The following is a 15,984-nucleotide window of genomic DNA, read 5'->3' on the forward strand; positions in this document are numbered from 1 at the left end:
AGAGTACTCGACCCCAGTACTTGAGTAAGAGTACAAATACTACTGGTCAAAATTTACTCCATTACAAGTAAAAGTAGCTCAGTCAAAATATTACTCGAGTAAGAGTAGAAAAGTACTTGCTTTTAAAGGTACTTAAGTATTCAAAAGTAAATGCTTTTAAATTTACTTTAAGTAAAAGTAAGAGTAAGAGTAAATTTCTTATTTTCCACATTAGTAAATTACTATATTTTTTCTAAATTAATTTAAGGATCTTTTAACTCTTGTTTCTGAGAATTCGATGTTGAGTTGTTGAAAGCAGAGAGGTAGTTCTGCTTCGGCAGACACAATAAACATTTGAAAATAAATGTCTGTGGTTTTTCTGTGCCCTCGTTTTTTACTCGGTCGAACTCAAACATTGAATTAAGATACGGCCAAGGATTTTGTGAAAGTCCCTGCTCCGAGTCCGGCTCATTATCAGACTCAGACGACTCAGCGGATTGTCTTTCTTCTCCTGACGCAGGCGTAGCCATTGTTGCGGCTCTGTCTTGACTTGTTGCGGCTCTGTCTTGACAAACGCAGGCTACTTTGGCGGTATCGTTTTGAGGAGGCTTGACGTATTTCCGCTTTACGTACATCCCAGTGGAGAGCGTGCACCGTGATAGGTCTCCTCCTTTGACAAAAACAGCTTGCGTCCAATAGGATTTTAGGGAAGAAGAAAAAACAGCAGTCCTGAAAGTAACGAGTACTTTTCAGCCTTCCTAGAAATTTACTCGAGTAAAAGTAAAAATATTTGTCTTGGAAATTTATTCAAGTAAGAATAATAAGTACCAAAGAAATCTAATACTCAAGTAAAGTACAAATCCTCTGGATATGTACTTAAGTACAGTAAGTACAGTACTCAAGTAAAGTTACTGTCCACCACTGATAATATTGGATTCAGTACGCTGCTCCAGCAGACCGTTCACACAGCAGTATGCTACAGTAAGTATCCCAGAATGCATTCCGCACCAAAACTACAGCGAAAGCTGAGATCTAAAAGCAGGCTAGAAGCTGTTTTAATTTCTGCTGTAGCGCTGTTAATATGTACGGAGCCCCTCTGGTGAAATTTGAAAAAAATAAAATAATGCGGGGCCACATATTATTAACTCGTGGCCACGCATTAATAACTCGTGGCCACGAGATAATCAATGCATGGCCACGAGTTATTAATGCGTGACCATGAGTTATTAATGCGTGGGCACGAGATACACAATGCGTGGCCACGCATTGTTTTGTTTTTTTCAAAGGTCACCAGAGGGGCTCCGTAAATATGCCACTTTATTAAGTTTTAATATTTTTTCAGGCGTAAAAGTAACCGTTAAGATCCCCAACCTGGGCTCAGTTTATCCAAATAACGCCAGTTAAGAAATTTGATCCGATGTTTCGGGGATCAGAAGAGCCACCGGCCCCGGGGAGCAGCAGCAGATCACGGGGCGGGGACAGACGTGATCGCTGAGTCAACCCACGCCGTCGTCCCGGGGAGAAAACTGCAGCTCTGTGGAGAATTACCGCTGGCTGAAATAAATCATTTAGGAAGATAAATGTTGGATTAATAGATGAAATCTAACAGTTGTAGCTGTCACGTTAGTTTGTCTGAATATAAAGTGAAGCTTCATGTTTTTACTAGATAGATAGATAGATAGATAGATAGATAGATAGATAGATAGATAGATAGATAGATAGATAGATAGATAGATAGATAGATAGATAGATAGATAGATAGATAGATAGATAGATAGATAGATAGATAGATAGAACTTTATTCATCTATCTAGTAAAAAAAAGAAAACATGAAGCTTCACTTTATATTCAGACAAAACTACAAACTACAGACAAAACAAAGCTACAACTTTTAGATAATTATTTATATATATATATATATATATATATATATATATAGTATATATAAAGTTAATATCTAATAAGTTAATATCTCGTGGCCATGCATTAATAACTCGTGGCCACGAGTTATTAATGCGTGGCCACGAAATAATCAATGCGTGGCCACGAGATAATTAATGCGTGGCCACGAAATAATCAATGCGTGGCCATGAGATAATTAATGCGTGGCCACGAGTTAATGCGTGGCCACGAGATATTAACTTGTGGCCACGCATTATTTTGAAAAAAATAAAATAATGCGCGGCCACGCATTAATAACTCGTCGTGACCACGAGATAGTCAATGTGTGGCCATGAGATAATTAATGCGTTGCCACGAGATATTAACTCGTGGCCACGAGATATTAACTCGTGGCCACGCATTATTTTTTTTTTTTTTCAAATGTCACCAGATGCGTGGCCACGAGATAATTAATGCGTGGCCACGAGTTAATGCGTGGCATCGAGATATTAACTTGTGGCCACGCATTATTTTGAAAAAAATAAAATAATGCGTGGCCACGCGTTAATAACACGTGGCCACGAGTTAATATCTCGTGTCAACGCATTAATAACTCGTGGCCACGAGTCAATGTGTGGCCACAAGATAATTAATGCGTGGCCACGAGATATTAACTCGTGGCCACGCATTTTTTTTTTTTTCAAATGTCACCAGAGGGGCTCCGTGCAGACAAAAAAGAAAGAAAAAAAAAAGAAAATGTCAATTCCAGCGAAAAAAAGCTAATCTGACCGAAACAGCCTCAGCTAATTTGACCGAAACTGTCTGACCAAATATGTCCTGTATGCACTCGTCTGCCACACTATGTTTATGGCAATGTCCAAATAACAAGCATTATTCTTGCTTTCATTGATGTAGCCTACTGCTTATTTTTTTTGGCAAGGCAAGGCAAGTTTATTTGTATAGCACAATTCAACACAAGGTAATTCAAAGTGCTTTACATCAACATTAAAAGCGGCAAGACACAATTAAACAGTAAATAACAAATAGAATGAAATAAAATGATAAGAAAAGAGGTAAAATAATAAAAAGCACAAGTTGTTAAAAAGTAAGGGCAGTAGAGTGCAGCAGGTAAGTATTTACCAGTTCCATAGGCACCACGCCTATGGAACAGTCTCCCCACCCAGTTGAGGGCTCCACAGAACTTGGACAATTTCAAAACAGGCCTGAAAACCTTCCTATTCAGGAAAGCTCTTAACTGTTAAGGAGAGTAGAGAGGAGAGAATGCTGGCATGTTTGTTCGCTGCTTCTCAGTCTCTGAGTTTTAAAATTGTATTGCTTCTGACCTTTTCCTATAGCCTACTTGTTTTAATCTTGTAAGCACTCTGAGATTCCCTGAATGAAGAGGGCTCTATAAATAAAATATATTATTATTATTATTATTATTATTATTATTATTATTATCCATCCATCCATTATCTATACCCGCTTTATCCCTTGCGGGGTCACGGGGGTCTGCTGGAGCTTATCCCAGCTCATTTCAGGTGAGAGGCAGGGGTTACACCCTGGACAGGTATCCAGTCTATCACAGGGCCACATATAAACACAAACCATGCTCACAACCACACTCATGCTCACACCTACGGGCAATTTAGAATCACCAATTAACCTAATATGCATGTTTTTGGACTGTGGGAGGAAGCTGGAGTACCCGGAGAAAACCCACGCAAGCACGGGGAGAACATGCAAACTCCCATTATTATCCATCCATCCATTATCTATACCCGCTTTATCCCTTGCGGGGTCACGGGGGTCTGCTGGAGCCTATCCCAGCTCATTTCAGGTGAGAGGCAGGGGTTACACCCTGGACAGGTCACCAGTCCATCACAGGGCCACATATAAACACAAAAACCATGCTCACAACCACACTCACACCTACGGGCAATTTAGAATCATCAATTAACCTAATATGCATGTTTTTGGACTGTGGGAGGAAGCCGGAGTACCCGGAGAGAACCCACGCAAGCACAGGGAGAACATGCAAAGTCCCCCCATTATTATTATTATTATTATTAAATTAATTTAATTATTAAAAAACAGGCCTAAAAACATTAGTTTACTGAAGCGTACTCTTACATTAAATATTATTATTATTATTATTATTATTATTATTATTATTATTATTATTATTATTATTATTATTTAATGTAAGAGTATGCTTCAGTAAACAGTAATGTTTTTATCCCTGATTTAAAGGAGCTGACAGTTGGAGCAGACCTCAGGTCTACAGGAAGTTTGTTCCACCGGTGAGGAGCAGAATAACTGAACGCTGCCTCACCTTGCGTTTGTGCGCTTTCTATAAATAAAAAACAACTAATAAAGACAGAGGAGGAGTGGGTGTGGTGGCTGAAAGAAATGTTTAAATATTAGTTAATGCACTCATAGTGCTAGATGATATTCGGGTGATGTGTAAAAAGGGCGTCTGTTCGGCACTACAAGCCCCAGCAAGCCGCGGCTCCGTATCCAGGAAGTTTGTTTTCCGTTGTCAAGTAAACTTTTGCCTGTTGATTCTTGGTCTGCAAACGTATACAGCGGACTATTCCCTAGAGCAGGTACTTTTTTTAGTGCAACAACAATATGATATTAAGATGAACGAATGCCATTTTTTTAAAACGTGTTTATAGTGAGATATTATTAAACCTGTTTTCGCGAGTAAACGATCATAGCTGATCTACTAAAGGCTGATTTATGGTTCCGCGTTACACCAACGCAGAGCTTACGCCGTACCCTACGGCGTAGGCTCTGCGTCGATTTAACGCGGAACCATAATTCAGGCTTCAAGCTGTTTCCTTTTGTTCATATCCCAAGGCCATTGATTATAGAAACCTTTACTGTTTCGGTTGGTGTTTATTTTCCAGGCAGTGCTGTTAGAGATGAGTTCCTGTGGTGGGTCTCTGGTCCAGCCAGCCCGGCCTGGCAGGGTTCTGGTGAGCGAGCTGAGCTGTTCTGGGAGGATCAACCCCAGTCCTGCCACTAATAACCACTATAACCCCTGCGAGGACGCGGCAGAGCAGCTCTCCCTTTCTCCAGAGAGGCTGGTGAGCTCTCACTCTCCATACAGTTACACACAATCCTGTTTATGTCGCTTGCACATGTGGATAATAGTGTAATCCATCCATTATTAGGGCCCGAGCACCTTCAGTGCGAAGGCCCTATTGTATCTGTAGGAATTCTTTCTTTCTTTCTTTCTTTCTTTCTTTCTTTCTTTCTTTCTTTCTTTCTTTCTTTCTTTCTTTCTTTCTTTCTTTCTTTCTTTCTTTCTTTCTTTCTTTCTTTCTTTTTTTTATTTTTATTCTTCTGACGAAAGGAGGGCCTTTTTGCCCCCCTAAACGTGCCCAAAAAGTCACCAAATTTTGCATGCAAGCCAGGCCTGGCGAAAAATTTGATATTTAATGGTTTGCATTAATGGGCGTGGCAAAATGGCTCAACAGCGCCCCCTTGAAAACTTTGTGGCTCAAGCCACCCAATACGGTTTGACATACATGAACGAAAATCGTTACACACCTGTATCATGTCACAACTTAAAGAAAAGTCTCTTGCCGCCATGGCCAAAACCGAACAGGATGTCGGCCATTTTGAACATTCTGAATTAATCGCATAATTTTGGAGCAATATATGCCATTCCTTCGAGACTTAATACGGCCCGAACCGTGTCGTGAACCCAGGTGTGTTATACATCAAAATGTGCGTCTTCATCTTGCGACTACGCGCATTACTTTTCTCTTTCAAAAGTGTTACAGTGGCGACGCTAGACGCCAAAAAGCGCACCCCCCCTTCATCTGATTGGTCCATATTTGATAGTTCCCCAAAAGTCACCAAATTTTACATGCAAGCTAGACTTGGCGATAAATTTGATATTTCATGGTTTGCATTAATGGGCGTGGCAAAATGGCTCAACAGCGCCCCCTAGAATACTTTTCTCTGCCATAACTTTTGAATGGTTTGACATAAAGAGTCGTGGGTGGTGTCATGGGACTCGGTGAGTACTTGACCGTAATTGGTGAAAATTAGCCCTGTCCCTTCTTCTGATTGGTTGTCCCGATTTTCTGCTATAACTTTTGAATGGTTTGACATAGAGAGTCGTGGGTGGTGTCATCAGATTCTTTATGGAGTCCTTGACCTTCATTGGCCTGAATTAGCCCCGCCCCTTCTTCTGATTGGTTGTCCCTTTTTTCTGCTATAACTTTTGAATGGTTTGACATAGGAAGTCATGGGTGGTGTAATTTCTGATATGCTTATGGGGGGCGGTGGCCGTGAGTGCGAGGGCCCGTTCATCGCTGCTTGCAGCTTTAATCTATACTTGCTTCTGCTGGATCTGCTGGAGTCTATTCCCACTAGTGGTGGGAAAAAAAAAATCGATATTGCAATATATTGTTGCGCTCTCTGTCGCAATAAATAATCGATAAACTGACGGCAAATATCGATATTTTATTACAACACACATAATGGATTTATGCGGTTGTCACCGCACTATTGTTCATGCACTTCAGTTTGTCCAGCTGTACAGTGTTTACATTTACAAGCCTAGGAAGCAGTGAGGTACTATGCAAATGCACTTTCTTTGTACATTGTATGAAGTTTTGGCATTGAATAAATGCATAACTACAGACGTTTTCCTTTTCATGGGTATTTTTTCTTTTTCAGTCACATATATCGTTGATGAAATTTCTTAAAATATATTGAATATTGTAGATATTGTGTATCGTGATATTATCGTTATCGTGGGCCACATATCAACACAGTATTGAATCGTGAGTTACCTGTATGGTCCCCCCCCTAATTCCCACCCCTTTGGGCGAAAGCCATGGATGCAGCCTGGACAGATCCCCAGTGCATCCCAGCCCCACATGTTGACAAATAAAAACACGCTTGCAGGTTGTATTATTATGTTATTATGGGCTACCTAGAATCAGCAATGAACCTGACACAGGTTTTTGGACAGCGGGATGAAGCCAGAGTTGCAGGAGAAACCCTGTACAAGCACAGAGAGAACATGCATGGTAGTCTCATTTATTGCTATAATTACCTAATTTAAAAATGTTAAAACATGTTTTAAAAATCTATTTAAAAAAACAACAAAAAAACAGTTTGCATGGGCTTCTCAATTGAAATAAAAGGCATTACAATGCAATAATGAAAGTATACAGTATAGTGAACGTCTCTTGGCATGGTCAAAAAACCCTCAGGTATGGCTTCAGAAGCACCGAAAAGTTAAGTATTCATCTAATATCATTCTTTAGAATCAGAATCAGAAGGCCTTTGTCACTGTATCACAAAAATACATTGAGATTCTGTGTGCCATTGCTAGTGGCAAATCTCACATAAAAACAACAAACATAAGCACTGGATATAAATAACAAAAAAAGGAAAAACTCAAAATTCAATTATCTTTATTTTAGCCTATTAGTTTAATCCAACTCAAGACAAAAATCATCTTAAGCCACTTCACACAAAAGTAAACAAGTTCAATTATAGTCCCATGTAATACAATTCAATTGAGTCCAGATCAGTCCAGTTATTGTTATCCATATATAATGTGGCAATCTATCCATTATCTTATCTCTATTTCAGGATCTGCTGCAGGCTATCTCAGCTTTCCTCAGGCAAATGGCAGGGGTACACTCTGGAGAAGTTGCTAGTCCATCATAGGACATTTATGATCCAATTCATTCCAATCGAGTCAAAATTCCGAATTCATATAATGCCAATTTCTTTAAAAAAAAAGTCTATATAAGAAATTATCACAAGTGAAGATTTCTGGTCAGTGTACATTGATTTGGGTCATTGGTCATTTCTGTCCCTTCTAGAAATTGCTGTGTGGAACTGAGGACCTCTCTCATGTAACGTCATTGGAAGTCTGCATAAACACCCAAGAAAACACACTGGGTAACTTCGGTAAGATATATTGTACATCCAGACATTTACAGTTGTATCGCGGCCCAGTATTAAAAAGCTGTATTGCCCGACCAGAAAGACAGTGTTTGTTCTCATGAGAGTTCACTGTTTACATAACAAGAAGTCAGTTGTTCATGTCAGCTCCTCATGATTGAGCTGATAATGGCCAAGGAATATTTGACTGTACTCACCTAAATCCTAGATTGCACAATGAGTGTATGCCTGAAGGAGAACTGTCTGTACTTGTGTGAGTCAAGCCGAGTCTGCCTATGAAGGTACACTTCCTTTTAGGTAATTGAAGCTGAACGTCTGATCAAACAACGTCTCATTGTAAATGGAACAACCTGCCAGTAATCATACCTGTATTACATGAAAGAGACAAATGTGGCTTTGCTTATTTGATCATTTTAAGGTATCTACTTGCCCAGATTAGTGCAACTCAAAATGAACGACAGCTTGATCGCGTCAGTTAGGTAAGTTGCATAACACCAATACCACCCTCTTATTTTCCAATAGTCTATTCTTTCAAAGAAAATTACTTAATTGAATATTACCGACTTCTGAAGTTTTAAGAAGTTGCTAGTGCTGAAATCAAAATCTATTGTCTGCTTCAAAATGAAAGACCACCTCTTTTTATTGCAATTACTTGGTAGGAGACACATCATGGCAATTCTTAACTATCTGTAATTTGACCTTGAGAAGCGATAGAGCCAGCTGGATACTGTCCTGCCTCACACTGCTCTTGGAGGCTATAAAAACATACTGCTTAGCATCAGATAGTTCTTTGAACAGAGAAGAAATCGTGGGCATCTGTTTAAAGTACAGTCGAAATGCAGTTGTAGGGCCCTGATCTGCTTTACCAAAGCTTGTCCGACAGAGCCTTGTAACAAAATATGTATGCTTTGGAGATACATGCTGCAGCCTGTGAAATAGACAAGAGCAGATGTGAGCTTCCTTGCAGTCTTAAAGAACAGGTTCAACGGCTGTCTCACTCACAAAAGGACACAAAGGGTTTTTTTGCTGTCTAAGATTTCAAATTCATTCATTTTGACACTGTATAAGATAAAAAAACAACAACTATATATCCAGTTTGTCCTAGATTATCATTTCAGTATGCTTGCACCCACAGCTATGTTGTCAAAAATCAATTAACAACCAGAATAAAAACATATTCACTTCTTTTAATTGCTAATTAAACATTATTTATTATAAAAATTCCCTATGTGTATTAATAAAGTGCTGTTGAATTAAATTGCCTTTACAACAGCGCAGGAAAATGCTGCCAGAGAAGTGAGTGAAGTATATACAACAAGCAGAAAGACAGAGCTGTCTGCTCCACCCTGTAAGCAGCAGAGCAGAACAGAGCAGCGCCAGCTGGACATACACTGCCTTTCATCGTGTTTCCTGTGCTGGACTTTGGTTTCTGTTGTAGAGAGTGTGCAGCAAAGGCAGATACAATCCCTAAAAAGACTGCTGTGGAAAGGTTCAAGCAGGGTTGTGCTGTAAATAGACAAATGGGGAAGTAAAGGACTCTATTTTGAGAAAGACAAGAGAGTTTCAAGCTTCAGTGACCCAAACACTGCTTACTGTTTCCCAGAATTCCCAGTCCTGTGTAACTTTCGTCCCTGCCTCTGCATCAAGTCTGTGCTATTTTGTCTCCATAGAGACTTGGGAACAAGCCTCTCAAACCTGCAGGTGCTGTGGATGACTTGCTGCTCCCTAAAAGACTTAGATGGCATTTCAACTTTCTCTTGTCTTAAGGTACACTTGATAGACAGCAGGTGGCTTTATGGAGACAGTTCAAAAAGTTGTTAAATTGAAGGACAAAATGTAGAGTGCTAGAGTTTATGAAATGTAGTTTCCTGAACTTTAAAATTGATGTAATTTAATTTAACAGTTTACTTACATTTACTGTGTTATATGAATCTTACATTATGCTTGTTTTTTTTTTTTTTTTAAAGACTCACTTCTTCTACTCTCCAAAACATAACCTTCTACTTTTTGTTTTGTCTTTGGTCTGTGTGTATGTGTGTGGGGGGTTGTGTGTTTTTTTCCCCAATCTAAACTCCCTCCTGTTCCCGTTTCAGGAACTGTACATGGCTTATAACAGTGTGTCAGACTTGGGTCAGGTTACCATGCTGGAGAACCTGGAGCTGTTAGATCTGGAAGGGAATAATGTAGATGACCTTATCCAGGTTCAATATCTTGGTTTTTGTCCCAAACTCCATACACTTACCCTGGAAGGAAACCCTGTGTGTGAACGTCCAAATTCCACTTCAACTCAGGTAGGGAAATACTCCCATGATGTTTTTAATAGCATGTAAATGAGGGGGGGGAAATGCCTTGAATGACATTTAGCTCTGGAAACATCAGCAAATACTTCACCAGAACAGTTTATCTGTTTCCTCAAACTTTTTTTTAGGATTATTTCTGTGTGTTTCTCCTTTTCTGTTCGGCTGGCAAACATATCCGAAAAGCTTTCTTCCAGTGCAAACAAACTGGAATCAATGATAGCCGAGATTATCTGCAAAAGTCATACCTCTGCTGCACATAAATCCAAGTTAGGCCACATTGTGGTTCAATGCTCACAGTGACAGTAGTCTGGCTCAAGATAAAAACAAAACTAAGGACGGCTGGAGTTGAGTACAGCTTGAGCGAGGTGCTGGGCAGGGTTCCTAAGCAGGAAGTGTTGTATTCTGTTGTTAAATCTAATTCGCAAATGACGCTTTTGCTTCTGCTCATCCATCAATGTGTCCTGTGCCGACAGGCTGCCAGTCCTCACAGCTCTGTCTCACAGTTACATGAATATAATAAGTGTGTGCTGACACGTTAAAGTAGCTGTGTGATCTGATCTCACTACACAGGTGCCATTAAAAAAAAAAAAAGTAGACTCTCAATGCTGCATAATCAGTTTGAGAAAGTGAGTCACTATTCAGTTAACTTAGTTGAATAATGTAGTTGTAATGTGTAGCTGGGTACATGGCATGAACTGCATTTCTTCCACAGCGAGCTGGGCTGTTTTTTTGGGCCACCATGAATGTGTTTATTTACAGCTACCACCAGAGCATTAATTAGGAAACTAGAGCAAAAAGTGGAGATGCTGAGCTGAATATGCATCAGGCCAGTGCTTTGTAGTGAGTGAGTGCTTCTTGGGTTGGCTGTCTTGCCAAATTTCACTCCTATTTCTCTCTTTTTTTTCTAGCACATGCAAGGACACATATCAGTTCACTTCCTCTCTGTTAGGCCCCTTTCTTCCCCTCTTTTCTTTTTCGTTTCCTCTTTGCCAGCCTTTCACTCTCTTTTTCATTCACTGTTTCTCTGCGGTTTGGTGAACACCGAAAGTGCTGAGCTCTAATTTGATTGCTAAGTACGTCAGTGATTTACTGGACTATCCTTTCTTTTTGTCTTTCTTTGTGCAAATAATTTCCCACATCGCAGTGCAATTCTTTAGTCACACAAGCTGTTAACTTATCACATGATGAACGTGTGAAATTATTGTTATTATTTAATGTATGTATGGTCATTTTACAATTGATGTCAACAACTGATGTTAGGAAGACTGCTACTAAACAAAATACTCAAAAAGTTGTGGAATGCTAAAGAACATAACAATAATATACTAAAATAAATGGATGGACTTTTACAATATCTCACACCTAATGAGATTAACTGGCAGCCACTCAGTAACGTGGCTATAAAGGGCTTGGTCTTTCAGAAAAAAAGAAGAACTTTGTTTTATCAAAAGACCACAGGCGGGCAGTAATTAAAAACAAATGTTTTTTTTTTAACAATTTTGGCATACATTAAGACCATTCCCACAATATATGTGTATAATTTGGATATTTTATCATTTTAAGTACACAATATTGTTAAAATTGTAAGAGAATCAACAGAAAAGGAACAAATCCTAGACTAAAAGTGAATGGCTGTGACCTTGACGCCCTCTTGTGGCACTCAGCGGATTTACAGTAAGATGGACTGAGGCAAAGGCAACTATTATATAACTATATAACTATACATTTGTAAGAAAAATCAAAAATTATTTTCGAAAATCTCAGACATTACATTGTCCTGGCTGAGGGATGGAGATGCCAACTGACTTATTAAAAAAAGCACAGGTCAAGTATCCAGAACTGTGAAAGGGGTTGTTTAGTTCAGGGGATGTGTAATAACACATCTGTAAAGGCAACATCAATGCTGAAAAGAACGTATACATGTTTAAGAACAATATAAGTTGCCATCCAGACGTATCAGTGTTTGGAATAGGTTGCTCACATCCGCAAGATAATGTTAAACTGCATTCTGTATGTATTTCAACAGCATATAACTACATAGTCAAAGAATTGGAAAATCCTGACTTACAAACCATTTAAGACGTTGGGTTCATACTTTTCATGAGCAGACTAGAATAGTAAACAAGTGTCTAATAAGTGTCTATGTCAAGGACAGGTTTCAGAGGTGAATATATCCTAGATTACTGCCTTCCATAACATCCACATTTATACAACTAATACTGAAATTATACTTGGATGAAGCAATCTTGCGCTTTTGTATATAAAGTATGTCTATACCGTAAGTTTCTAACTAGTATGCTCCATGCTTCTTCTCCCGTTTGGTCCCATTTCATTACTTCTTACGTCTGTCTTGTTCCTTGTCACCTTTTACCCAGATGACAGACTATAGTTACAGGGCAGCAGTGAGGGAGATGGTCCCTCAGCTGCGTTACCTGGACGATGTAAAGGTGGAGGAGGACAGGCTGAGATGCTATAGTATCAAGGGGGAAGACTGGGACATTCTCAGAAACTCAATTAAGGAGTTTAACTCTTCTAAGGCTGCCGGTAAAGATGGTTTGTACATGTTATATTGAATTGCTTAACAGAAACAGGTTAATTGCAGATGCCTTCTTTCAATGGGAATCTCATTTCTGTATTTGTAGTGGAGACAGCGGATAGCGTGGGCCCCTACAGTGAGCAAACCTCTGCTAAACGCCCTTCTTCCAGTCCTTCCTGCATCAGGCCCCTGACAGGAACAGGTGTCAGACCTCTCCCTGGCTGCAGACCCGTGTCAGCGATGCGGCCAGGGCTTCTGTCCTCTGCTGGATCTAGAGCTGGTTCTTCACATTTTGATCTAGCAGCAGTGGAAGCAGAAACCAGCATCCTTATGCATGGTTAGGCGCTGCCGGTTTACCAAGACATTGTGTTTGGTTTCAATAAACTTTCAATTTATAAAAAATATTTTTAGCTTGATAGTGCACATAAAGCATGAGCATCATCAGCACCAACAGTAACGTTTACTCTACAGTGCCACCAAGAGGCTCCAATTGGGTATGGCAAGGTATGGCAGCCGCCACACCTTGGCTTCAAGGGTTAAATGTAAATGTTTGTTTTTTCAAATACATTTATGGAATTACTCTGTGTCTATTTGTATTGATTATTCTATTACTTAATAGAATAACTACAAATGCAAATCAGAACAACATGATCGATTTTACTAGTTATTATACACTGCAAAATCTTAAAATCTTATCAAGAATATTTGTCTTACTTCTAGTTAAAATGTCTAATTTTTAGTAAAAAAAAATCTCATTACATTTAAGACAAGACTCAAAAACAACCATTTTCATCTGTTTCAAGTAGATTTTCAATTAAAATAAATGGAAAAATCTGCCAGTGGAACAAGATTTTTTTGCTTGTAATGAGAAGATAAATCTTGTCCCACTGGCAGATTTTTCTACTTATTTCAAGTGAAAATTTACTTGAAACAGGTGAAAATTGTCAAATAACAAGTTATTTTTCTGGTGATGACTCTTGTTTTAGGTGTAATGAGATTTTTTGACTAAAAATGAGACATTTTAACTAGAAATAAGACAAATATTCCTGGTAAGATTTTGAGTTTTTGCAGTGAGCGAGACTGCATTTGAAAAAGTTCCAATTTTCTTGACCACACAGATCAGCTACATAGACTTCTGTGATGAGTATTTGCTGGACGTGTTGATTGATACTCTAGTTAAGTTCTGTGACTTGTAACCTTGCCATACCTTAGCTTCCACTGAATTGACGCCACTGAGTGCCACCAAGAGGCTCCAATTGTGTCAAACATACAAATACACTAATACATTAATATATTGAAATCCCTTTCATCTGCTTATTTGTGAAGGAGCTGGCAAGATCTTGTTCTGTGGTAACCCAGTCCAGGCTATTCGAGCAAGGCGACAAAAGTTGAGGGTAAGTGGCCACAAGTTTCTCCTAACCACCGAAAAAAAGATTTACATGTTGCGCTTAAAAAACCATGTGTCAGTCAGTCATCAGGTTAAGCCATCTGTCAATCCTCCTGTCACTTTTATCATGCTGTTTTCATGCAGCAAAGCCTTTACTGTCAAACTGAGAGGAACGATAAGCTTTATGAGCTTTGACGGGCCACAATAGCTGTCTGGCACCAGCAGCTCGTATCTTTAATGTCTTGTCAGTAAAACAGAAGCAGCTAATAAGCAGGAGGACAGAAACCAGAGAAGACAAGCTCAATGAGTGGAGGTCACAGGTGATCAAGAGCTGTCTCAAAGGACGCGATGAGGGAGCGCTTACTGCCAAGATCATACAAACTGTTACACTAGCTTTTCACTTGTCAGCTATTTCTGTCTGATCAGTCCCACAAGTCTTGTTCCATAACAAATGTACCCAGCTGTTAGAGTTTCTATTCCTTTGCCTTTCCTAGCTTCATTTCCTATCCCTGAAACATATTCTTTCATCTTCTGTATCACAGACAGCTCCTACCAGATCAATTTTAACCCCTCGAGACCTGCCTATCCACATACCAGAAAACACTTGTGACCTCAAGGACCTTGATTTTGGAGAATGCAAGGATATCATTGCTGAGCTGAAGGCCTGGAGGGAACGGCATAGTAGGTATTAAATTGTTACATGTTATATGTCCTAAAAAGTTGTATTAAATATCTCTTCCACTGAGGTAATGCTTATAGCAAATACATTTCAATTCAATGATGTGGCTGTGTATATTACCAACTGATGATTTCATCTGTACATGCATGATGCAGAGTTGCATGCTCAAAGTTGTCAACCAGGCTTTCAGGAGGTTGGAACAGAACGTTTTCCTACATTGTTTTTCAGGCAACTTGAGGCAATACAGAAAGAAAGATTGCCGCAAATTTTGGTTATTCACCATGATGCTGAAGAAGAGACAGATTGTATTGAAGATGAAGACAGTAGTGATGAAATACGATGGGAGGACAAACACTGTGACAGCGTAGACGCTGCCTCATTAGATTCTACTCTCCAGTCTCTTTCCCCAGGTGAGCATTCACTGAGTACAGGTAGTACAGGGCATGTGTGGTCCTTTGTTAATGTGTAGACATAAATAATTGAACTAAACTAGCGATATTTAATTTTCTTGTTATTGTCATCAGACCTGCATCAACAAGAAGGATTGTCATCCGACATAACTCGGCTGATGCTGTCCTCAGACACCACGCTGTCCCCTTCTCCACCTCTCCGTGCCACTGCAGATCCTGCTAGTAGGAAGGTGCCAGGGATTCGTGCACGCAGGCTCCGTCTCAGTCAAGAAAACTCAAAACACACACCGGATTTTAGCAGAGAGGTGTGTGCCTCTGGAAAAGTTACAGCTGCTGCAAAAATAGACCAACTCATGTACCAAAGGGCCCAGAAGGTGGCAAACACCAGTGTGTTTCCATTGTCCCTTGCTCACAAACCCAATCCACCTCCAGCCAGGAACCTAGATGAAGGGCGTGTCAATTCATGGTACGACACAATGGAAAATCATATTCAAATACACATGTCTTTGGAAACATTACCAGGAATAGTTCCACTTAGACTCAGATAAGGATTCCCATCCTAAAATATTTGATTTTGTATTTATTTATGTATTTATTCAAATTTCCCATGTGAGTGTAATCCATGTGATGGTGATATCCCATATACAGTATTAGAGCCATGAGGAAAGTATTCATGAAGTAACAGTCACTGTTTAAGCACTTTAAATAAGTTACAGCGTTTTGAGAGATTGTAACAAACTGGGGGAGCAAAAACATCCTGTCACCTTACTTATAGGGTCAGATGTGTACTTGGTCTATATAGGTCTTTTATGTTGTTGTTTTTTTTTAAAGGCACCCCAAGAAAATGTCAAAACATACAGAGAAGT

General features: G+C 39.5%; 1 protein-coding gene across 1 annotated transcript; it reads left to right on the forward strand.

Annotated features, from left to right (window-relative positions):
• The first annotated feature begins 4,784 nt into the window (after positions 1 to 4,784).
• lrrc56 (leucine rich repeat containing 56) lies at positions 4,785 to 15,112 on the forward strand. Its single transcript, XM_061722570.1, has 10 exons — positions 4,785 to 4,955; positions 7,725 to 7,812; positions 8,225 to 8,285; positions 9,477 to 9,573; positions 9,900 to 10,097; positions 12,482 to 12,650; positions 12,749 to 12,979; positions 13,969 to 14,036; positions 14,572 to 14,710; positions 14,937 to 15,112. Exons 1-10 carry the CDS (start codon positions 4,791 to 4,793, stop codon positions 15,074 to 15,076), a joined length of 1,356 nt encoding a protein of 451 aa, XP_061578554.1. The 5' UTR covers positions 4,785 to 4,790; the 3' UTR covers positions 15,077 to 15,112.
• Positions 15,113 to 15,984: the final 872 nt, after the last annotated feature.

This window comes from Cololabis saira, chromosome 5 (genome assembly GCF_033807715.1).
Source record: "Cololabis saira isolate AMF1-May2022 chromosome 5, fColSai1.1, whole genome shotgun sequence".
Taxonomy (NCBI): Eukaryota; Metazoa; Chordata; class Actinopteri; order Beloniformes; family Belonidae; genus Cololabis; species Cololabis saira.